General features: G+C 45.5%; 1 protein-coding gene across 5 annotated transcripts in view; it reads right to left on the reverse strand.

Moving 5' to 3' along the window:
• The window catches only part of AMOTL1 (angiomotin like 1), a 199,882-nt gene that overhangs the window by 18,151 nt on the left and 156,653 nt on the right, over positions 1–25,078 (reverse strand). For all 5 annotated transcript variants that reach the window (XM_055547757.1, XM_055547755.1, XM_055547756.1 and 2 more), the window contains 3 exons: positions 14,915–15,060; positions 10,376–10,525; positions 4,404–4,594 (listed from right to left, as the gene is read on the reverse strand). In XM_055547757.1, coding sequence (XP_055403732.1) covers positions 4,404–4,594; positions 10,376–10,525; positions 14,915–15,060 — 487 coding nt within the window. The remainder of the gene's footprint in view (positions 1–4,403; positions 4,595–10,375; positions 10,526–14,914; positions 15,061–25,078) is intronic.

Here is a 25,078-nt window from a genome sequence, read left to right on the forward strand (position 1 = left end):
GGCTGAAAGGCACAATCTTAAACTAGGAAGTGAATCTTTAGTAAGAAGTGATCCAGCTTCACATCCCTTTAACTTCACATTACAGTGTTAAAATCTTAAAGCTCTTTTCTAGAACACCTAAAAGTAGCAAAAAGAGGGGCCTTCTTGCATGTGTTCATGAGGGAGTGTTTCATCATGTCTGGACCTGGGTGAAGCACATTACCCGAGGTATCTCATGTAGCTCTCTCAGGAACTTGGGCAGTAAGCATGATTATCCTCATTTTACAGATGAACAAATGAATGAGTTTGCAAGAGCACCCAGTTAGTGAAGGCAGAGGGATTCAAATCCAGATATCCCTGACTCCAGAGTCCATGCTCTTAACCTTCACACTCCTCAGTGTCCCGTGTCTTTATGAAGAAGGCCTCAGCAAAGGTCCACGAATGATAAGATAACCCAACAAAGAGGGCACATGTGAGAATGTGGCCAAGTGCAAACTGCCTAAAACAAATCAGAACGCCTAACAACACAGGGAGCCAGCAGAGTGCTTTAAACATACTGACACAATTATAAATTCACTCCATGGTGCTCAAAACTCATCAATACAGGGTATTAGAGCCAGAAACATTTTCAACTGATTTATTTTTAGAGAATTTACTGGAGACAGATTTAAAAATTCATATTTATACTATCAAGGACAGGAGGTACAATTAGATGCAAACAACTTAGAAGGTATACACACACAACTCTCAACAAAATATTACATTGCTTTGAAATGTTTAAAAAGTTTCAAAACTTCCCCACCCACACAAAACAGCCTAGCCTCTCAAACTTCTGATCACTGGTGCCAAAAATGCATCAAGATGGCAAAAGCAGTTGGTACACAAATATCACAGTGCCTATAAACATGAAGTATGCAGCAACGGCTGCAAAGTCACTAAGCTAATGGCTGGAAATAGTCACTTTTGCCAGTTCTTACGTAGCCATTTAGCATCTCAGCAATAAAAGCTCAGAATTTTGACCTTTCTCAAAAATTCTTCATTTTCCCTTTCTCCCTTTTTGTTAACAGCAAAGCCATGCTAAACTACAGAGGTTTTCTTTGAAAAGAACAGTAAGATAGGAGTTACAAATGTGACCTCCTCTGAACTGACTTTTCCCAAGACTGGGGGAAGCAGTGGTCAGTAGAAGAGAGGGAAGTTTCCCACGGAATTGTTAGATGCTCAGTAATGACATGTGAAAGCAAAAAAAGGGGAAGGGAGGGACGGTGCAAAGTGACCCATCCACCTATGAATCCATCCAGGACTTTAAACAGAGCTAAGGAGGAGAGCAACAGGGCTGGGTAAATCCCACAGGATTATTGTCTGAGAGCAAGAGGCCTTTCCCCTGCTTGAAGGATGACAGATGGCCAAGGCTGGGCCTAACATAGTGGGATGGGGCTGACTGCGTGTGGGCTCTGGCTGGTTCAACTCACAACACTCCGCCACCCCCATCCTGTGCCCACTGAGCAGTCTCATGCCTCAGACCTGTTCCATCCCCCTACTTCTGACTTTATATTCCAGTCCCATTTGTCTTGGAGAAGGCAATGGCACCCCACTCCAGTACTCTTGCCTGGAAAATCCCATGGGCGGAGGAGCCTGGTAGGCTGCAGTCCATGGGCTTGCTAAGAGTCGGACACGACTGAGCGACCTCACTTTCACTTTTCACTTTCATGCACTGGAGAAGGAAACAGCAACCCACTCCAGTGTTCTTGCCTGGAGAATCCCAGGGACGGGGGAGCCTGGCAGGCTGCCCTCTATGGGGTTGCACAGAGTCGGACATGACTGAAGCGACTTAGCAGCAGCAGCAGCCCATTTGTCTCCGGAACCCCTCTTCTTTTTTTGGTTATTGTTTAGTTACGAAGTCCTGTCCAACTCTTTCACGACACCTTGGACTATAGCCCACCAGGCTCCTTTGTCCATGGGATTTCCCAGGCAGGAATACTGGAGTGAGTTGCCATTTCTTTCTCCAGGGTATCTTCCCGATCTAGGGATCAAACCTGAGTTTCCTTCATTGACAGGTGGATTCTTTACCACTGAGCCATCAAGGAAGCCCTCCTGGGGATCCCAAGCATGCATCCAATCTGATAAATCAGGAGTTGAGACAATGACCCATAACAGCCTTGGTCATGCTTCCAAGGTAGCGCTATTGGGGTTTCTGTGTTCTCAGCCAGGGGAATACAGTCTTGCACATCACCAGTCAAGAATTATAATTTCCATTTCAGAAATTAGGTAATTTCTGAGTAAAGTAAGTGACACTCAGAAAGGCCTTGTGCAGTCACACACCTACAGTGGGCAAAAAGCAGGCCGTGAGAGCCCTGACTGGCAGAACGCACAGCCTTGCAGGTCAGTGCAGCGAAAGTGCATGCTGGTGAGACAGAAGGGCTGAAAGTGGACGTCTTGCCTGCCTATTCGGTGTTCTTTCCATCAAAAGTCATGCAGATTCCCAGGGCAACCACTGACAGGCAGGCGTTAGACTAAGCTGGCAAACAAGGCCACATCCCTCCATGCAACTTTATGATGGGCTGTTCTCTGCCTCAGGATCCAGAGGTGATTTAGTTATTAGCTCAGAAAACAAAGAGCTGAAGATAAAAACATTTCAGTTATGTAAAAAATCAAAAGTGTTTCCAAGGGCTTCACCAACGTCACCCACACATTTCAAGGGCTGGCCTGAGGCTGTAACTTCCTCCATGGCTGGAGCTGCACCTCACCAAGATTGATACGCATCCTGAATGCCTATTTCCACTCCCAAAGACACACTAGGAGGGGACCCGGTGGGCTATTTTCCCTCACAGGACCGACATACAGAATCAACACTTGAGACTAATAAAGGATCCCCAAATAGTCATTTTCCACTTGGGTCTGCAGGTGCAAGCGTGCTGAGCGTCCAGAGGAGGCATCTGTGCCCACGTGGGTAGCACTGGTCTCTCTCTGAGTTCCTGGAGGTGCCATCTGGGCATTCAGCTAGCAATTCTCTACCTGGGTAATGAACATGGCAGCCCACGCGCAACTTATAAAGTAACTCCCCCAAACCACAAGGGACCTTCTCTACCTCATTCAAGAAGAAATCCCACAGCCCAAGAAGTGGAGGGCTGACTAAATGACAGCATTCTCTTCTCCTGCCTGGTTCACACCCTACCATCCCCAATGGTACAACAATAACTCTTAATTAGTCCAGTTTTATTGATGCTCCTTTAAAATCTGAGGCTCTCTGCCAAATATGCTGACTCAAAATTTTGGTAAATTCCAAACAACTCTGAATTCAATGCCCAATACAACTTATGGCAAAAAGGAGGTGGTGAGAATCCGGACTAGCAGAACACACAGCCTTGCAGGTCAGTGCAGCAGAAGTGAATGCAGGCTAGGTCCAGCAGTCGAGGGAAACGACCTGCTCATTCAGACAAGGGTAGAACCTAACAGAATTATCGTGTGAATTATCGAGCGTTTTGAGCTAATTTTTAAAGAAAGAGTAAGGCTGTGCATCCACAGCAAAGGAAATAAAGCAAGAGAGACAGTAACTGATAGTTGCAGAAAACCATTTCAAACCAAGTGAAATCAGGCTTTAAGCCGGGCAAATTTCAATTTGACGAATGGTACCACCACTTACTACCACTGTGTCTCTCTAAACCCCAATTCGAGGAAACATGAGTATATGCAAAATGAGGATAATAATAGTCCTCACTCTCAGGGCTGTTATGAGGATTGCATGTTCTTGTCTGGACCATGAAATATACCCACTGTTAAAAAGAGCATAAAGTATACTTTTCCAGCATCATTCTTAAAGACCACATAGTACTCTGTTGAACAGATGGACTTCAAAGTATTGACTGACTCCCACTTATTGGGCTCTACTCTGTTTTTAAATGTATTGATGTTTTCAACTACATTGAGAGGAACGTCCTTGGACATAAGTCTTCAGGCACTTATACAATGATTTCCTTAAAAGAAATGTTGAGATCCAGAATTGTGGAACCAAAGCAGAGATGGTGTTGTTCAGTCGCTAAATCCTGTCCAACTCTTTGTGACCCCATTTGTCCGCAGCAGGCACGCTTCCCTATCCATCACCAACTCCCAGAGTTTACTCAAACTCATGTCCACTGAGTCAATGATGCCATCCAACCATCTCGTCCTTTGTCGCCCCCTCCTCCTCCTGCCCTCAATCTTTCCCAGCATCAGGGTCTTTTCCAGTGAGTCCTCCAAAGAAGAGGGATAGATTACTAAAATCATTCTCCAGAAACCTTACACCACACCTTGCTCTCCAACTAGCACTACAGCCACTTTGAAATTATTTTTAACCGCTCTCACTCCCTGGGATGCACCCGTGAACCCCTCCGGACACCCTGCGCTTCTTTCCACTGTGTTTTCCGAGGCGCGCGGTGCCCGGGCCTCACCTCTCGGCGGCGGCGGTGGCCGCTGCGCTCATGGCGAAGTGGCGGATGGCGCTCTCCTCCACGTACTTCTGCTCCCACTTGGTCATGTCGGCCTCCAGCGCCAGGATGCGCTCCTCCTTCTCCCTCACAAGTTCCATGAGCGCTGGGGCGTTGTACTCCGGCAGGCTGGCCGGCTGGCCGTTGCCGTGTTTCTGGAGAAGCGGAAGAAATAACACCTCGATGCTAAACCGGGCTGCAAAGCAGACCGCATGTGGGCAGAGCTCCCCCGGGAAGCGCTCGCGGTTCACGCAGGTCCTGCAGCGCGTTTCACACGCATCCGCACGCCCTTGCCTCCTCTCCAGCACAGGTGACCCTAACGGGTGGATCCCCACACTGTCAACCCCTATATCCGGTTCCTCTAGCTCATTTAATTCTCCTGGAACTCTACCAAAGGCACAACGTGATCCCAATTTTGCAGACGGGAAAAGTAAGCTGTTGAGGAAGCTTGAATGCACTGTTCTGTGTCTCTAAGGCTATTCTTAAGCAGGTTCAGGATTTAAACCAGAAATCTGTCCGGCTACATCCAGCTTCACCAGTCAGGAAATGCCTTTGTCCAAGGTCTCCCAGTTGATTTATCCCAAGAGTAAGAACAAGAAAGAAGACTGGGCCTCAGGGTCTAGGGCATTTTCTCTAGAGTTCAAGGAAGTGATTCAGCTGTTTGCTTTCCCTGAGGCTGGGAGTCAGAAGGGAGGCAAAGGAAGTGGGAGTGAGATGCCCTAAGGCAGCGGTTCTCAACCTTTCTGGCATGGGGACTGGTTTCCTGGAAGACATCCACAGACTGGGGGCAGGGCAGGGGGAAGATGATTTCCGGATGATTCAAGCACATTAATCTATTGTGCACTTTATTTCTATTATTATTACATCAGCTCCACCTCAGATTATCAGGCATTAGATTCCAGTGGCTGGGGACCCCTGCCTTGAGGGCATGCTTGCCCAGACTCACCGCTGTCATCTGGGAAACAGAAATTAACACCTACCCTACGTGGAAGCCGGGTAATCAAATAGGACAGCTATGAAAGCACTTAATACACTTTAAGGGGCTAAACAAAGTGCTACCAGAAAACCTCTGATGCAAATCAAGCTCATTTCCCAGCCCCTTCTCTCCATCTGGGTCTATAAGAGACCCACCTCTCAGTTTCTGTCCAAATCCCTTGTGTTGCATCTCAGGCTGGTGACCTGCTTGGGTTAAGAGCTATCTGAGCAAATACATGCATTTCAACACTCGAGTGTTCAGAGATAGCACAATCTAATGGGTAAGTATGTTGGCCAGAAAAACATACGAAGAGTCGGGCAGGCCAGCTTCTGCTGCCTGTTCAGCTAGTCACCAAATATTTACTAAGCATGCACTCTGTACAGGGGGTACCACAAGGAACAGTGCAGAGAAAATCTTTGCCCTCAATGTGTTCACCTGGGAGAAATACCCTAATTAGCTCCTTGATCTTGAAATGGTCTCTCAGCTGCCCTGGACCTCATTTTGCTCTTCAAGGATATTTCCCCTCGACTTCCCTGGTGGTGCAGTGGATAGGAATCTGCCTGCCAATGCAGGGGACACGGGTTCAATCTCTGGTCCTGGGAGATTCCACATGGCGCGGAGCAACTAATCCAGTGCACCACGATGATTGAGTCTGTGCTCTAGAGCCTGAGAGCCACAGCTACTGACCCCACGTGCTGCAGCTACTGAAGACCACGCGCCTAGAGCCTGTGCTCCGCAACAAGAGAAGCCATCCCAATGAGAAACCCACGCACCACAACCAAGAGTGGCCCTCACTCACTGCAACTAGAGAAAGTCTGCGCACTGCAATGAAGATCCAGTGCAACCAAAGCAAAAATAAGTCAGTACATTTTTAAAAAACAGAATATTTTCCCTTCTCTCTTCTACCTCCTAAGACCACCTGAGCTCTGTTCAAGAAAGAAAAGATTGTGAGTTCTAAAAATTTTAATTTCCCTTCCCTTTTTACTGTTACTCTATTTCACTTTCTCCCACTTCTAATGATGCTTGAGTACTACACTTGGCCTCCCAAAGTAGAGGGAGATGACTTCTAAAAAAAGAATCCGTTTGTGGAGAGCTGCTATTTCCTCCTGGTCCTAGCGTCTTGACCTATCTTCGTCTTCCCTCTTCTTGGTCCAGCCACATTTGTCACTTTTTATTTCAGTGGCATTGGAAAAGTTGGAGCAGTTCGATCAAACGACTCTGAAGGTAATGATGAGAAAAAACAGCAATGATAGTTATTCTTCCTTCATTAGTTGCTAAGTGTCAATCACTGTAAGGATTTTGTGCAGATTCTCTTATTTGTAATTACAAGTATATGGTAAGTATAATTTATGTGCCCCATTTTAGAGACAAGGAAGTGAAGGTGCAGACAGATTACTTTTACAATAGGAGAAGGCAGGATTCAACACTGGTCAGCCTAACCTCAGAGTCCATGTTCTGATCTGATCTACGATTCCATGCCACTCTGCTCACCTCCAGTCTAACCATCCTTCTGGAAGGTTCCAGGGCATCTTGCAGGGATAATGGAGCTCATCTGGGGCTCGGTGTTGTTAGAAGCCTGGGTGGAGACAGTCAGCAGTGTCTTGGCGTGTATCTAAAGGCAGAGCCCTTCTGTGGGGTAGTTGATTCAAAAGTGCTCTAAGTTGTTCTCTCAATGGTCCTTTCCAGAATGACTCTCTATGGGGAAGGTGGGCAGTGTGACCTCACTGCTTTGTTGAAGAGAGAGATAACCGGGAGCTTTATTTCTTTTGTGTAGCCTCAGTATGCCTTCTGATAGGGTCAGATAAATACTTGAGTGGCACTAGAGTGAAGGAGCAGGGTGCAGCATGGGCTGCCCACATCCCAGGCGGGCAGATGTGTGAGCTCCTCACAGTGAATGAGGAGGAAGCGGATCAGAGTATGAGTTCCTCGGGTGACCCTGCACTCCAGAGTGGATGCTGGTCATCCCTGCTGAGGGTCAACAGAACTGTGATCACTATACTTATTCACAGACTCCAGGCAGGAATTGGACCAATCTATATAGTATCTGCCACATGGAACTAGTAAAATCCCAAGGTGTTCTGGTGCATTTCTTTGTGACAACATTTTTGCCTTTTCTGGCTATAGAATAACGTATATGAAGTGTTAGTTGGTAATTCGTGTCCGACTCTTTGCGACCCCATGGACTGTAGCCTGCCAGGCTTCTCTGTCCATGGGATTCTCCAGGCAAGAATACTGGAGTGGGTTGCCATTCCCTTCTCCAGGGGATCTTCCTAACCCAGGGGTTGAACCTGGGTCTCCTGCATTGCAGGCAGATTCTTTACTGTCTGATCCACTAAGGAGTATGCTCACTGGTAAAATGAGAGAATGAAGCATTAAAGGAAAAAATTTTTTAAAAATTGTCTTTTTAATGAGTAGGGAAAAGTAGGGAAACCCTCAAGTGTCTTTCATAACAGAGGAGACAGATTAACATTCTCATTAAAAAACAACAACAAAAAACACCCTGGAATATTAATGTAAAGAAATGCTGGGGAATTCTGTTTAAAGATTGTTTCCCCTTTCTCTGGTTTCATGTCAGCCACACACAGCTGGGGTCTGCTATCCCCTCCAAAGACAAGTCCAAACTATAAGCTGCATAATACTCGAAGAGTCCCAATTCTGAAACTTCCGTCCTCCCATTACGTGCATGCAAAGCAAAGTCGCTTCAGTCATGTCCGACTTTTTGCAACCCACTGGACCCACCAGGCTCCTCTGTCTTTGGGATTCTCCAGGCAAGAATACTGGAGTGGGTTGCCATGCCCTCCTCCAAGGGATATTCCCAACCCAGGGACGGAACCTACGTCTCTAACATCTCCTGCATTGGCAGGTAGGTTCTTTACCACTAGCACCACTGGGAAGCCCTCTGTCCTCCCCAGGTAGCCTAAATCTTGCAGCTGACTTTATCTACAGCAGGAATGTTGTGTTTGCTCGTCTAAGGAAAAAATGGATATGAGTATGCAAGGGTCTAAGTGTACATATGGGAACGGGCCTCTGTGGCAATAGAGATATTTTCCAAATAATGTTAACTTCACATTTCTTCTGGATATATAACAAGGATAATGGAGTTGAGTCTGGTTTCTTTCTTTCCTCTTTTTTTTTTTCTTTAAGAAAGAGACATCGTGCAAAACTAAATGTTGTTGATAATGTACAGGAAGATATTCTTATACATTTCAGATAAGAAATTGGTACATTTACTTTGTAGAGTGATTTGGCAATATCTAGCAATGTTTAGCATAGGCATTCGCTATCCAGAAATCCCATTTTTAGGTATATCCTCTTGGGACGCTCTCACATTCTTTAGCAAGGAGACATATAAAAAGGCAGCTCACTATAGTAGTCTATAACAGCAATACCACTGACAAAAATCCCGAGAGTAATCAGTGGGGGAGAGATGGTTGAGAATACACAGAGGAGCTGAAATGAAGAGTCTGGTTACACGGCACTCAAAATAGAAGATCCAGGGATAAGTAATTTAACTGTAGGGTGTGGGTGGCACATTAACTTGAAAGGAACATTCTTTTTTGCTCTAAGTACTGAGATGTGCCTATTCTGTCAGCCAGAAACTCGTAAATACCCACCAGGTGCCAGCACAGTACCAGAGAGCCTGGCACCAGAGAGCCTACCCTTCAGCTGGGAAGCTTAGGATCTCAATAACCGAGCAACAGAGAACAGCCGAAGGGTGGACCTGAAATGCTGGGGAATGTGGCACAGGTTAGATAGATCGGAGACAGACTCAGTTCTTCCTAAGAAGCCAAGTTGGTGGGGGCCTGGGTGGGCCTCTGAATTTTCCGGGCAATCTCGCCAACACGTCCATTTCCAGCCAAGTACACATGTGCAGAGGGAGCTGTGTGCGCTGCCACGAGAAAGGGCTGAACTGGCCTGAGCATATGCTTTCAAGTGTTTTCAAGTGTTTCAACCATAACCACTATGCGCTGTCCACCAGACAATTCCATGGAGCCTTGTCTCGTGTTTCCCTGGTTCCAAACTTAGAGCACACCCTTCACCAGCTGCACAGAGGATTGGGCCCACAGCGCTGGCCGATGATATGCCAGGAGCCCCTGACCAGCCTGTAAAGGGTGGCGGATGTCTGCCCTTGTCGAGGCCCACATGGACCCTGGGCTGGGGTGTTTTCATCTGAGCTTCTTCATAGCTGCATTACAGGAACAGCTGTTACCAGGAGAAACAGGGAGCGGCAGAAGGACTAAGTGCCTATGGCCAATACTAGCTTTTCGGGATAGTCCTGACTCCTTTTGTCCTTTACCTCTGAACACTCACTGATGGTCATGTCCTCCTTATTTCACCCCCATTCTAGGTACCCCCCACCTCGACTCCCACCATATCTACCCCCTTGAAGACACTAAGAGCCATTCAGGCTGGCTTTCCTGACTTTGACACCTGTCCCTCCAGCCCCTCTTCTGACACCACTGGAGGGCTCCTCCCTTGATCCTACAGGGGTGGGAGCGGGGGGTGGGGAATCCACTTTCCCAACCTGAGCAAACGCCCTCCACAAACTAGCAGTTGCCTCCTGACCAGCCAGCTCCTTGGGCACGCTCCCCTGGCTGTCCTGGACTCACCGCCTGTCTCACACCTCTCTCCTCTATGCACTGAACTCCTCTATCTCTGATGCTTCCAGCAGAATGGCCAACAAACTCATCTCTCCAAGTCCTACTCAAAGTCATCTTCTGTGAAGTCGTCTATACTTGTATTCCCCCATGCCCAGCCCCCAAGGGTCACCTATTTCTTTCTGTAAGGACCTCTGTCCCTCCAAGGGAGTGGACTGATTGCTCCACTGGCTGGACCTCCGAGCACAGACGCTCTCACTAGCCTTGAGCTCCAACCGCAGAGCGCAGCCCGCAGGCAGCAGGTGCCCCGCTTCACGCATGCGCCCCGCTCCACGCATGCGCCACCCCGCCCCGCCCCTCACCTGCTGGGTCCTCAGGGCGTCCAGCTCCCTCTCCAGCCAGGTGCGCAGCCTCCGCTCCATCTGCTCGCGCTTCTCACACGCCGACTGCAGCTGGGTCAGGGCCTGCTGCAGCTTCTCGACTTTTTCCACATATGCCTGCTTCTCTCGGAGCTGAGCAGAGTAAAAAGGAGCACGGGATTTAGACTGTGATTCTTGAAGCTGGAGTGGAGGTGAGGGCGGGGTGAGGGGGAGAGAAGGTCAGAGTACCTGGAGACGCTGTCCTTTCCCCACTCCTATACCTAAGCCGTGATGAAACAGAAAAGATTTAGGCCAAGGCCAGCAGTTACACCTAAAACGGCTGGGATATTCTGAACTGAAGACCCTAAGAGGTCACCTGCTTTCAGTCATTCAATCAGCTCTGAGCTCAATCCTTGGTTATTGCTTAGTACTTACAGCATGTACGGGCATTGGAAATGAGGTTAAAAAAGAATTTTTAAGTGTCATGAGGAAATGATTATTCTATAATGTTAACTGAAAAATCTAGAATCAAAAGTTATATACAACATCATCACAACTATGTCTATCATCAATGTATGAAAAAAGACTGAAAGGAAACGAAAGCATTGTGTTTATCTGTATAGCAGAAAAATAATTTCTCATCTTCTTTACTCTCTTCTGTATTTTTCAAATTTTCTATAAATATCAATTACTATTGTAACAGAGAGATTGTGTCTGTATGAATATATGCATGTGTATCCATTTGTGTATGTGTGAATAAGTATAAACATTTCTTATTATAGATATTTGGAAGTAACTTTCTCCTAAAGATTTCAGAGCCCTTTACGGATGAATAGCTGACAGCCTTGGAGAGAAGGAAGGGGCTAATGAACATGCAAACCACACAATAACTGAGGAGAAACAGATTAAGGAAAAATGATTTATGTAAATGTCATGTCAGGTATGAATTTAGAACCATCAATCAACAGCTTCAAATTCTTACCCTCAGAGTTTGTTTTCTCCCAATTAGATGTCTGGTCCATGTTCATAAATTCCAGGCACATTTCTAACTTGCTGCGGATTGGCTGGGGCCAAAAATCAGACTGAGGCATTTATCTGATCTGGTCCTGGGTGAGAAGACACCAGATGCTACTTCCTGTCACTCTGCACCTCAGTGTACAGACGCTTGGCAGGTGGTTCAGATCCTGAGTTCAACCCGACTGCACTGGCAACACGCTAGTGGAACATGCTGGTGATTAAAGACACCACTGCGAAGGTCGGTGTCTGACTTCAGCAGGCAGTCCTGCCGTAACCAATGCCTGCGTCCTAGCCAAAGCCACTGCGATAAAGAAAGGAGAGGCTTCTGACCTTTTGCAGGGAGTGCAGACAGCAACAGCCTTTTCTACACCAGCTCTTGGGCTTAGTTTTCCTCTGGCTTTTCCTTCACTGTGACTTTGGTTGCTTGAGGACCTACTGGCTGCAGGTTCCTGTGCTAGAACAGCCTCATCTGATAGAATATTTTGTGAGTATTGTTCATATACCACTTACCATGTCCTGAATTGTATACCGTTCTGAGTGTGTAGCCCCTAAAATACTAAGATAAGTGCCACAAGATCTGTCTCCCTGGGGCAGAGTGTGCAGTATGTCCCCAAGGCTTGGGACAGTATCTGCCATCCAGTTCAGTAAATATTTGTTAAATGAATGAATTAATATTAATTCTAACTGCAGGATTCCTAAAGACATGGTTCTCTCTCATTCACCCTTGTAACAGCCCTAAGCCCAGCAAGGAGTATGTAATGATGAGGGTGATTAGTCATAACCGTAATTAATCACCCAACATTTTGTAAGCACAGCATGCCAAGCCTTGTGCTTTATATGCAGTATCTCGTTTAATCTGCCCAATGACAGTAAAGAAGGTAAACTCTTACTATCTCGATTTAACAGATGAGAAAACTGAGGACTGAATAGGTTAGTGATTCACTCAAGGTTACACAGCTGATTTACCCATCCTGGGGTCAGGATTCTAACTCACGTCTTCTGCCTTTAGAGTCCAAGCACTTAAGCATTGTGGAAAGTTATGGTAAGCCCTCAGTGTGAGCCATCTGAACTGAGTTAACACCCTTCTTTAATAAGAACAAGGAGGGATCCTGGAAGCCAGACACATGAGACATTTTGGAGAAGTTATGCACAATCAGTCGAGGAAAGATCTTATAATGACAAGGGAAGATCCATAGTGGTGATTATAAAGAACCTGTCTTCAAGGAGTTCACTTTGGCTTTAACAGAAATATTAAATAAAAAGGTTAAAGATAATCATTTTTCTTCACTCCACACATGGAGATGGGCCCTTGGGAAATGATCTTAGTTATACTGATAATGAGTCCCAGCCTCCATTGCTCAAAGCGGGCCTCCTGTCCTTCAGGGGTTAAGGTTACTTTCTGTAGCAAATGTTTTCGTATTTAATGAGCTGCTTGGTGGTGACAGGGAAAACTCTGGGGCTGTTGCCTGAGATAACTCATGCTAGCATTAAAACTGTATGTAGGGACATCCCTGGTAGTCGAGTGGTTAAGATGCCACACTTCCACTGCAGGGGGCATGGGTTTGATCCCCAGTTGGGGAACTAAGATCCCACACACCACATGGTGTGGCCAAAAAATAGGGGGAGAAAAAGAAAATTAAGTATAAGTTGCTAGAAAAAAATTGTACATAACACTTGTGGGGTTTAACAGACAGGTCTAATGGACGAAACCCTACTGACTTAAATAGAATGGGAAAAAGTGGAAGCAGTGACAGATTTTATTTTCTTGGGCTCCAAAATCACTGCTGACTGCAGCCATGAAATTAAAAGATGCTTGCTCCTTGGTTGGAAAACTATGACAAACCTAGACAGTGTATTAAAAGAGCAGAGACATCACTTTGCTGACAAAGGTCCACATAGTCAAAGCTATGGTTTTTCCAGTAGTTATGTACAGATGTGAGATCTGGACCATAAAGAAGGCCAAAGAAGGATGCTTTTGAATTGTGATGCTGCAGAAGACTCTTGAGAGTCTCCTGGACGACAAGGATATCAAACCAGTTAATCCTAAAGGAGATCAACCCTGAGTATTCACCGGAAGGACTGATGCTGAAGCTCCAATACTTTGGCCACTTAATGGGAAGAGCCGATGCACTGGGAAAGACTGATGCTAGGAAAGATTAAGGGCAGGAGGAGAAGGGGGCGGCAGAGGATGAGATGGTTATATAGCATCACCAACTCAATGGACAGGAATTTGAGCAAACTTCAGGAGATGGTGGAGGACAGAGGAGCCTGGTGTGTTGCAGTCCATGGGGTTGCAAAGAGTCAGACATGACTGAGCAACTGAAAAACAACAAGTAGTACTAACTTAACAATCTTTGCCTTTAACTGCTCAGGCTTGAAGTTGAAGTTTGCCGAGACACTCGAGTCCCTTGGCACCAGGAGATGTTTTTGGAAGGAACAGTTTTTCATTTTCAATAAGGATAAAAGCACTTAAATTAATAACAATACTGCATCCTGTGTTTCAAGCACCAACTGGGTTCTGGTGGAGTATATTTCAGTCCTGTGTCTCTCTGACTACCAGTTCCTGCTCTCCACAGCAAGTCTGTTCAACTCAGCCCCACCACACAGGGGCTTGTGCAGCCGGCTTCTCTGTGCTGCGGTATCTATAGCCTGGATCCTGGAACTGGGGCCTCAGGAGTGGTCATTCTCCTTCCCTGGTCAGGCTTAAAGGAAAAGTGCTTCCCTGGTGGCTCAGATGGTAAAGAATCTGCCTGCAATGTGAGAGGCCTGGGTTCAATCCCTGGATCAGGAAGATCCCCCTGGAGGAGGGTATGGCACTCCAGTATCCACTCCAGTATCCTTGCCTGGAGAAGTCTATGGACAGAGGAGCTTGGTAGGCTAAGGTCCTTGGGGTTTCAAAGAGTCAGTCACAACTAAGAGATGAATGCTTTTACTTTCTACTTCTCAAAACTTCACCTAAAGGCTTGATTTCATCAAAAAAGCACTAAACCCATAATGCTTGAGCAGCATCAATATTTCCTAGACTGGGGCGTGGAGGGGGGGGGCCGGCAGGGGTGTGGGCGGTGGTCATTGCTAACTGAGCCAACTTCTAAAAACTGGAGACAGGTTTGCTGAACACCACTCCTACCCCACCCAGTCAGAAGACTGGGCCTTTTTTACGCACGGGAGAACCCAAAGACACAACTTGAACTGTTTTCTTAATTGAGTCTCTTTTCTGCACAAGCACCAGTGGTTCCCAGTCCTTCCATTTATTTCCAGCCCCTGGACACCTGCCAGGCGGTGGGCGGCAGCCTGGGTTTATCGCTGAGACTGAGCTCTTTGCTGACGTATTCACCACTGCCTCTCATCCTTTGCCCGAATCTGGGGTGGATAAGCTCTGTTTTTACTCATTTTTATTTGAGAGGTCGCCTACATTGCTCCCCTGGAGTTGGCTCTGGTTAAACTTGCTGGGTTAGGAAACGGACATGGAAGCCCTTGGGGCTCTGGGCACCACCCCTTGTACCCCCAATTCCCCTGTGGGCTCACCTCCTCTTCCAGCTTGATGACCCTGGCCTGGGCATTGCTCAGAGCCTGGTCTAGGATCTCGATGTGTCTCCGGTGGTCCTCACTCGCGGTCCGCACTGCCGCCAACTCCATCTCTAACTTCTCCTTTTCCTTCAGGAATTCCTTGTCTAGAAGGGAGACAGGAACAAAACGAGCTCTATCAGAAAGCACTCCCCGTCTGGGCTCCCCGCCAGTCTACATCTGGCAAGAATTAGGAGTTGAAAAACATGCACAAAGTGGAGGCTGGAACTACTGCTTCTGCTTCTTGTTCATAGGGGTGGTGTGTAAGGCAAGGATTTTCTTAAAAACCACTGTTAACTCTAGATATATTCCAGGTCACAGCTCCAGAGATGCATAACACACACAGATCTAGTGAGCCCCTATTCTCAGGTGTTCATTTCTGCACAACATTTGCTTTAAGCCTTCAAATTAACCTTGGGCCAATGATTTCCTTTTCGGCTCACAAGCTCCCCACTTCTAACTTCCAAACCAGTGATGGAAAGGCAGGCAATACTAATGGTAACACTAACACTCCCGTTCACTGAAAAATAAACCCCAGTCCAGGAGGTTCAGCTTTCGCTCTGAGGCCAGGCAGCAGAGGGGAGCTTCAATCCAGGCCTCCAGTCTCTGGCTGGGTCCTCGTCCATGTAACCCAGCTTCACCTTTTCTCTTGGTTCTGTTCATGAGAGGAAAAGGGAAGTTGATCTGGATGTGTGCAAACAGCCTTCCTCTCCTCTGCTGATGCTGTAACTGAGGGTGATCACATCTTTCCGCATGTGGCGCGCAAAGGGCACCTCCCCCTTGCCGCTCCCACCTGGCTCTTCCATAGCCTCGCCCGCCGTTTGACAAGCAGACAGGGCCCATGGTGTCATGAGGTCAGTATTTTTTATGGAAAACATGTCTCCTGTTACAAAGCAATGCAGGCACACCTCAGAGATGCTGTGGATTCTACTCCAGACCATAATAAAGCAAGTCACATAAATTTTTTTGGTTTCCCAGTGCATATAAAAGTTATGGGCTCCCCAGGTGGCACTATTGGTAAGGAACCTGCCTGCCAATGCAGGAGATGTAAGAGATGCAGATTTGATCCCTGGGTCCAGTAGATCTTAGATTATATTGTAGTCTACTAAGCACGCAACGGGCTTCCCAGTGGATAAAGAATCCGCCTGCAATGAAGGAGACACAGGTGACGTGGGTTCAATACCTGGATTGGGAAGATCCCCTGGAGTAGGGAAGGGCAACCCACTCCAGTATTCTTGGTGGGAGAATCCCATGGACAGAAGAGACTGTCGGGCTACAGTCCACAGGATTCCAAAGAGTCGGACACAACTGAAGCAACTAAGCACAGCACAAGCATGCAGTAATAGGACTGTGACTAAAAAACAATCTGCATACTTTAATTAAAATATACTTTATTGCTAAAAAAGGCCAAAACAAAACAGTACTGTCAAAGATCATTGATCACGTCACCATGACAAGTATGATGATGATGAAAAAGTCTGAGATATTGTGAGATTTACCAAAACATGACATAGGGACTGGAGTAGATACTTTTAGAAAAACGGCACCAAGAGACTTACTCAAAGGTTTGTAACTACAAACCTTTAATTTGGGGGCGGGGGGGGGAAGGCAACCAAACAAAGTGCAATAAAATGAGACATGCCTGTATATTTTATTTTTAAAGTAACTTAGAATATTTAGATATGCTGTTTATAATATGGAGACACTTGAATGGACTTAATGTGTAAAATTAAGGGACTGGTTAAATAAAATACAGTAAACCCTACAATAGAATAGGATGCTGCCATTAAAACTAAATAAGAGACTATTCATGATGAGGAAAAAAATCTTCATTGTTGAAAAAAGGTGGCTACAAAACCCTGTGCATACTCTTCCATAGTTGTAGAAAACAGGGCATTTAATAGCAACAACAATAGTTACAAATTGACTTCTTCATACATGGGATTTTTAAAAGTATCTTTGATATCAATTTCTCATTTAAATGATTTCTTCTCTGCAATCACTCTCTGTGTTTTTTCAGTCGTTTAACTTTATTGAGGCTTTCAATGGCTAAGTCAAAGATATCTCTTGGTAAATGTCACACAGAATCTGAAAATATGTTTGTCATTTTCAAATATCTTTTGATATTGATTTCTAATATAATTCCACAGTGATAAGAGAACAGACTCTGTATGATTTCAATATCTTTAGATCATAAATTTCTGCACCTTGTTTTATGTCCCTGGATATGTTCCAATGTCTCCTAGTTTAGAGTCTATGGGAACTTGAATAGAATTTGTATCCTACTGTTGTGTGAAAAATATATAAATCTTAATTATGTTGAACTGTTTCATAGTGCTTTCAGGTCCACTATATCCTACTTCTATATATTCATTCTACTACTTTTTGAGAGTTTAATACTGAAACTCCAACTAAAAATCTTAATTTTCTACTTAAAAAATAATTGTAACATATAGTGGAACTATATGTAACCTTGTTCTGTATTTTTCAAGTCGCCTATAAATGTGTTATCATAATTTCATAATTTAAAATATAAAAAAGAGAGGAAAAAAAAAGAAATTGATTTCTCTGTGCCCACATACTCAAATGCCTCATACTGGTTATCTAGTCCTCCTCGCAAACCAAACTGAAACACTAAGAACCAAAGTCTAGAAGCTGTACAAGCTTGTGATAGTGGTTTCATTCATTCATGATTTCCTTGGATAGCCACTCATTCATTCAGCAGAGTTATCAAACATCAAGGACTGGTCTTACAGGCACTGAAGCAGTAGAAGGAAGGCCGCTTGTAAGGAGAAGGGAAAATGTGGTTCTGAATATAGGGTGAAGATATTTTAGGGCTGCTTATTGTTGTTCATTTGCTCTGTTGTGTCCAACTCTTTGAGACCCCATGGACTACAGCACGTCAGGCCTCCCTGTCCATCACCAACTCCTGGAGCCTACTCAAACTAATGTCCACTGAGTTGGTGATGCCATCCAATCATCTCATCCTCTGCTGTCCCCTTCTCTTCCTGCCCTCAATCTTTCCCAGCATCAGGGTCTTTGCAAATGAGTCAGTTCGTCATATCAGGTGGCCAAAGTATTGGAGCTTCAACCTCAGCATCAGTCCTTCCAATGAATACTCAGGACTGATTTCCTTTAGGATTAACTGATTTGATCTCCTTGTAAAGGGACTCTCAAAAGTCTTCCCCAACACCACAGTTCAAAAGCATCAATCCTTCAGCTAATACTCAGTAAACAACTCACAATTTTAAAGCCAGGAGGAATCACAGGATATATCACCATCCAGTTCTGCCCCCTTTGCTTAACACGTGAGGAAAGGGAAGCCCGGGAGTGAAGGCACTTGCCTAGCGTGCCCGCCAGCTGGGGCAGAGCCAGGGACAAAGGCCGGTCTCCTGACGGTTGCCGTGATGTCCTTCCCGCCTGACTGCATTGCCCTTGCCCCGTGAGCTTATGTCAAGGGAATCAGCCTACAATGGAACAGCTTCAGAATGGATAGAATGAATGAGCAGACTTGTAAAGAGAGCGCTGGCTGTGATGGCGAGAAATAATGGCATCTCTCAAAAACAAAGTGAGGCCACCAACATCCTGACCCAGAAAAGAGCATTACTTTTCGGCTCTCATATCCCACTGCAACGACCAACTGCCTTTTCCCTTTCAGTGGCATGAGATGCTACTTCTGAAACTTCCTTCCCCGTGCATGCAAGAGGCCTAAACAAATGGGCCAGAAGCTCTGGGCATCCCCATCCACAGCCCCGGGCGGACCAGAGCATTTCACGCCTTCTGTGCAAAATTACTGACATTTGAGCACTAGCTCCCTGGGTTTGGACAACATCTGAACAGGCATGGTGCCCACTGGCCTTGTCCAGGCTCTGGAGGGCACCCAGGGGTTAGTTTCTCAGCAGGCAGACCTGGGGATGCACCACTGCATTTCAGAGTTTCTGCTTGGTTATCAACCTAACCTTAATACTTTCTGTCTTTGTTGAGGGCAAAGACACCTCAGGTTTGACCAAAGGCAAAGTGTAGAAGCCACAACTAGAGCTTCTTGCAGTTTGCAAGTTGATCACAAACACTGCCTTGTCACAATGACAACTAGGACAACTCCTTGGATTTCTGGATTAACGAATACCCCTCCCCTCCCCCAACACATACAATTCCAGTTTTTGCTATTCCCTTGATTGGCAGTATCAAACTGTGGATAGGGAATGCACTTTGGCATCTGAAAGAGCTGGATTCAAATCCCAGGCTCATCACTTTTCAGCTTTGAGGCCTTGGGCAAGGAATAACCTCTTTGAGTCTCAGCACCTTCATCTATCAAATGGGAAAGATAAAAGCTACATCATGGAATTGTTGTGATGAGTCTGTTGACAAAGATGATGCAGATAATGACTAAAAGGACAGAAACAGATAGATCTTTGTCTCTTTAGGTCATTATTGAGCCTAGACCATTGCCTGGCTCAGTAAGTGTTGTTGAATGAATAAATAAGTGAACGAATCTCTACTGGGTGCCAAGTTCACTGCCAACAGTACAATAAATGGCAGCTCTTGTTAGCAGTTAGCATTTGGCCTCCTTGGGGTCTCCTGACAGGCTTTGCTATGCAGCGGTCCATTTCACCTCTGAAGCCACCACTCATCAGATGGCTGGTACTGACCTTGAAGGTCTCTGGCTCCCTTCTTCTGCCCAGGCTCCCTGAATCTCACAGTTGGCACATCAGGACAAAGATGTGGGTACTGGGGGGGAGAGTGCATTAGCTCTGGAATTCCTGGGTTCAGACATCTCTGCCCTGAGTTTGATGACCTTAAACTTCAGGTTGAAGCAATGTTAATGTCATTCACACTGGCTCAGAACTCCTTGTCCATTGACAGGAAGTGCTCCCATTTTAAAGACAATGTTCATGACAACTTGTGTTTGTGAATGGCTACTGTGTCCCAGGAATGGTGACTTACATTATTCCCTTTCATTATTCCATTCATGATCTCTCCTTTCAACGTACTCTACGAGGGAGGCACTGTTAGGATTCCCATTTTCCAGTGGAGAATAAGTAATGTGCCCACAGAGGTGACGCTCGTCAGTGGGAGAGCCAGAACCCTCACCACACCTCTGTAATGCACATCCACAGGCAAAGTGCCTCATGCCTCCGCTGTACAAGCATGAGGGGTGAAGACCTCCGGAATGACAGAACAGGAGGTTTGGGAGAGCACCATCGCTACCCAGCTCATCATGGCACAGGTTTAAGTATGTCACGGGTCATATCATCATCTCAGTATACGGCGATTGATACTGCATGTGTATCTTTTTGCAAATATTAATTATTTGCTATGTGGAGGATTCAGAGTACTGGACAAAAGCATGAATCTTTTTTCTTTTAATTAACTTTTACTGGAGCATAGTTGTCTTATAATTTTTTTTTAAACACTTTAAACTTTCTATGTTGTATTGGAGTATAGCCGATTAGCAATGTTGTAGTTTCAGGCGAAGAGTGAAGGGACTCAGCCATACATATACATGTATCCATTCTTCCCCAAATCCCACTCCCATGCAGGCTGCCACATAACACTGAACAGAGTTCCATGTGCTATACAGTAAGATTTTGTTGGTTATCCATTTCAAATGTAGCAGTGTATACATGATCTTCCCAAAGTCTCTAACTATCCCTTCCCCTTCGGAAACCATAAGTTCGTTTTCTAAGTCTGTGAGTCTCTTTCTGTTTTGTAAATAAGCTTATTTGTATCATTTCTTTTTATATCCCACATATAAGAGATACCATATGATATGTCTTTTTCTCTGATTTGCTTTACTCAGTATGACACTCTCTAGGTCCATCCATGTTGCTGCAAATGGCATTATTTCCTTCTTTTCAATGGCAGAGTAATATGCCATTATAAAGAGGTACCGCATCTTCTTTATCCATCCCCCTGTCAGTGGACATTTAGGTAAACAGTAAACAGTATGTTTACTGGTAAACAGTGCTGCAATGAACACTGAGGTGCACATATCCTTTCGGATCATGTTTTTCTCCGGGTATAAAAGCACAAATCTAATATCAAGTTTCCTATACAGTTTTGTGACTCAGAATAAATGAACATCTTTGTGCCGCAGTTTCCTTGTCTTTAAGGTAAGGATCCTACTCACCTACTCATCAACAGTACCTATTTCAAAATGCATATATGCATATAGCAAATATCAACTATGACATGCTAAGGCTATTCTTCTTGTCCAAAAAGTGTGATAAATTCTCAGGCTACAAGGTGAGTAGGCCAGAGCACCCTGCTCTTAGTCAGGTGGGAAGAGAGGCAGGGACACAGGCAAAGGCCCTGGGACCAGCTGCTCTAAGAGATGCTGGCGCAGTTTCTATGACAACACAGGGAGGACCCTTGCCGCAAGCCCAGGGTAGGAGGAAGAGGGGCTGCCAAGGCAGTGAGCCTACGTGGTGGGGTCACTGTGCCTCTTAATCCCCTGGAGACACAGGGACTAGGTATGTCAGGGCCATCTGAAAAAGTCATCTCTTGGGAGATGCCAAGGGTGAGTCCTATAAGTCAAACCATCTCATAGGAAGGTCCCTGCAGTTTACTAGTGAAGCCCTTCGGGATGGATCTTGAGAAAGACCAGCCTCACATTAAACTTCTGGTCAAGCTCCAAGGTATATACTGAGAATTCTTAGAACAGGCAAGTTGACACAAGGGAACTCATGCCCAGAATGGTCTGTTTATTCAGTGGATATGAATTACCCTCGACTGTGTGGAGTGGGGCGTTGTTTAGCCTGATGGCTCCGGTCCCATTTACACAGAGGATGTCTGCTCGCACACTGTTGACTCTGGAAACCACAGCGATGGCATGGGCTTTGTAGCTGGCTGACCTGGTACGATTCTGGCACCTTCACAGGCTGGCTCACTTTGAACACGTGACTTCCCCTGTGCAGACTCCATCTCCTCCGATGCAACTAAGAAGTGATTTTGCAGGAATGTTGTGAGAATTAAACTGACGACCTAGGTGGTACTAGTGGTAAAGAATCCAGCTGCCCATGCAGGAGACATAAGAGCCATGGGTTCGCTCCCTGGGTTGGGAAGATCCCTGGAGAAGGGACTGGCAACCCACTCCAGTATTCTTACCTGGAGCATCCCACGGACCCATCCATAGGGTCGCACAGAGTCAGCCATGACTGAAGTGACTTAGCACATAAAATACCTACCGTGGGGCTTGGCATTTAACAGACACTTAATAAACAACAAGAGCTGAGACGCATGACACTGTGCTTCTCCTGCCCCAGGAACTGTGCCTTCAGCTTTACCACACAACCTCATTTCATGAATCCTCACATCAACTCCATTTGCCAACTGGAAAATCTGAAGCAACATGAGCTATGGCACTTGTGACAGGTCTAATGGTAGCTTCTTTTGCGTCTCTACCCATAGGGTCATCTCTTGGCTTGAAAAAGAGCAGAAGTCGATGGAAATGAGAACTGGGTCTAGAATTCAAAGAAGCTCCCCTCCCGTCTTACCCTTCACCTTTGCCAGTTCTGGGCAAAGTCTGCAGTGGACTGACTGTTGCAAGTGTTCCTGCAATTACGATTTGAGCACCAAGCTTAACTGCTGGCTGAAGCACAGGGTGATGCATCCTAGTAACCTCTGTGGAGAAACACTGAGGGTGGAGCCTGGGCTGCGGGGTCTGGCAGTGGAAGTGTCAGGGCACCGTGCCCTGCACTGCTGGGTTTTTGTTGTTGTTATTTTTAACTGGAGGACAATTGCTTTACGATGTTGTGCTGGTTTCTGCCATACTATGATGCGAATCAGTCATATGTATACATATATGTCCCCTCCCTCTTGAACCTCCCTGTCACCTCACCCACCCCTCCAGGTTGTCACAGAGCCCAAGGCTGGGGATCCTGTGTCATATAGCAGCTTCCCACTAGCTATCTATTTAACATATAACCAGTCAGTCAGTCAGTTCAGTCGCTCAGTCGTGTCCAACTCTTTGCGACCGCATGAACTGCAGCACACCAGGCTTCCCTGTCCATCACCAACTCCTGGAGCTTACTCAAACTCATGTCCATTGAGTTGGTGATGCCATCCAACCATCTCATCCTCTGTCATCCCCTTCTCCTCTCGCCTTCAATCTTTCCCAGCATCAGGGTCTTTTCTAATGAGTCAGTTCTTCGTATCAGGTGGCCAAAGTATTGGAGTTTCAGCTTTAGCATCAGTCCTTCCAGTGAATATTCAGGACTGATTTCCTTTAGGATGGACTGGTTGGATCTCCTTGCAGTCCAAGGGACTCTCAAGAGTCTTCTCCAACACCACAGGTCAAAAGCATCAATTCTTCGGCGCTCAACTTTCTTTACAGTCCAACTCTCACATCCATACATGACCACTGGAAAAACCATAGCCTTGACTAGACGGATCTTTGTTGGTAAAGTAATGTCTCTGCTTTTTCATATGCTGTCTAGGTTTGTCATAGCTTTTCTTCCAAGGAGCAAGCGTCTTTTAATTTCATGGCTGCAGTCACCATCTGCAGTGATTTTGGAGCCCCCCAAAAATAAAGTCTGTCACTGTTTCCATTGTTTTCCCATCTATTTGCCATGAAGTGATGAGACTGGATGCCATGATCTTAGTTTTCTGAATGTTGAGTTTTAAGCCAACTTTTTCACTCTCCTCTTCCACTTTCAAAATTTAACATATGGTAGTGTATATTATATGTTTCAATGCTACTCTCTCAATTTGTCCCATCCTCTCCTTCCCCTTGGGCTTCCCTGGTAGCTCAGATGGTAAAGCATCTGCCTACAAGGCGGGAGACCCAGGTTTGATCCCTAGGTTGGGAAGATCCCCTGGAGAAGGAAATGGCAACCCACTCCAGTACTCTTGCCTGGAAAATCCCATGGACTGAGGAGCCTGGTAGGCTACAGTCCATGGGGTTGCAAAGAGTCGGACACGACTGAGTGAGTTCACTTCTTCACTTCTCCTTCCCCTGCTGGATCCAGTCTATTCTCTATGTCTGTGTTTCTATTCCTGCTTTGTAAATAGGTTCATCAATACCATTTTTCTAGATTCCTTATATATGCATTAATATATGATATTTGTTTTTCTCTTTCTGACTTACTTCACTTTATATAATAGGCTTTAGATTCATCCACCCCACTAGAATGGACTCAAATTCAATCCTTTTAAAGGCTGAGTAATATTCCATTGTATATATGTACCACAACCTCTTTATCCATTCATCCACTGATGGACATGTAGGTTGCTTCCATGTCCTAGCTATTGTAAACAGTGCTGCAATGAACACTGGGGTACCTGTGTCTTTTTCAATTATGGTTTTCTCAGGGTATATGCTCAGTAGTGGGATTGCTGGGTCATATGGTAGTTTTTTCCCCTAATTTTTTAAGGAATCTCCATACTGTTCTCCATAGTGACTGCATCAATTTACATTCCCACAGCTGTGCAAGAGGGTTCCCTTTTCTCCACAGCCTCTCCAGCATTTATTGCTTGTAGATTTTTTGGATGATGGCCATTCTGATCGGTGTGAGCAAATACCTCACTGTAGCTTTGATTTGCATTTCTCTACTAAATGTGCTGCTGGTTTTTAATGCAGAGCTCCAACTTATGGCTGGAGCTGATGAGGGGAGCAAAGCTACAAACTGGCCCTTCTCAAGCAGGAATTAATTTTCTAGGCCTTTCTTTTTTTTAATTTATTTACTTTTAATTGAAGGATAATTGCTTTACAGTATTGTGTTGGTTTCTGCATAACATGAATCAGCCATAGGTACACATATATTCCCTCACTTTTAAACCTCCCTCCTATCTCCCACCCCTTCCCACCTCTCTAGGTTGTTATAGGCCGTTCTTGATATAAAGGTTTTTTGATAAGTTTTCCCCTAAGCCCAATATAGCTGGAAGGACAGAGGAGTCTGGCTACCACCAGCGTGACCAAGGGGTGACTAATTCACTAGAATGCTTGGAAGGCAAAAGAGAGGTCCCTTTCCAAATATCACAGAATGTAATTTATATGTGGAATCTAAAGAAAAAAAATACAAAAGAACTTATTTATAAAACAGAAATAGAGTCATAGACATAGAAAACAAACTTATGGTTACCAAAGGGGATGGTGCTTGTGTGTGGGGGGGAGATATTAATAAA

The sequence above is a fragment of the Bubalus kerabau genome, chromosome 15 (genome assembly GCF_029407905.1).
Source record: "Bubalus kerabau isolate K-KA32 ecotype Philippines breed swamp buffalo chromosome 15, PCC_UOA_SB_1v2, whole genome shotgun sequence".
In the NCBI taxonomy this organism is placed as follows: Eukaryota; Metazoa; Chordata; class Mammalia; order Artiodactyla; family Bovidae; genus Bubalus; species Bubalus kerabau.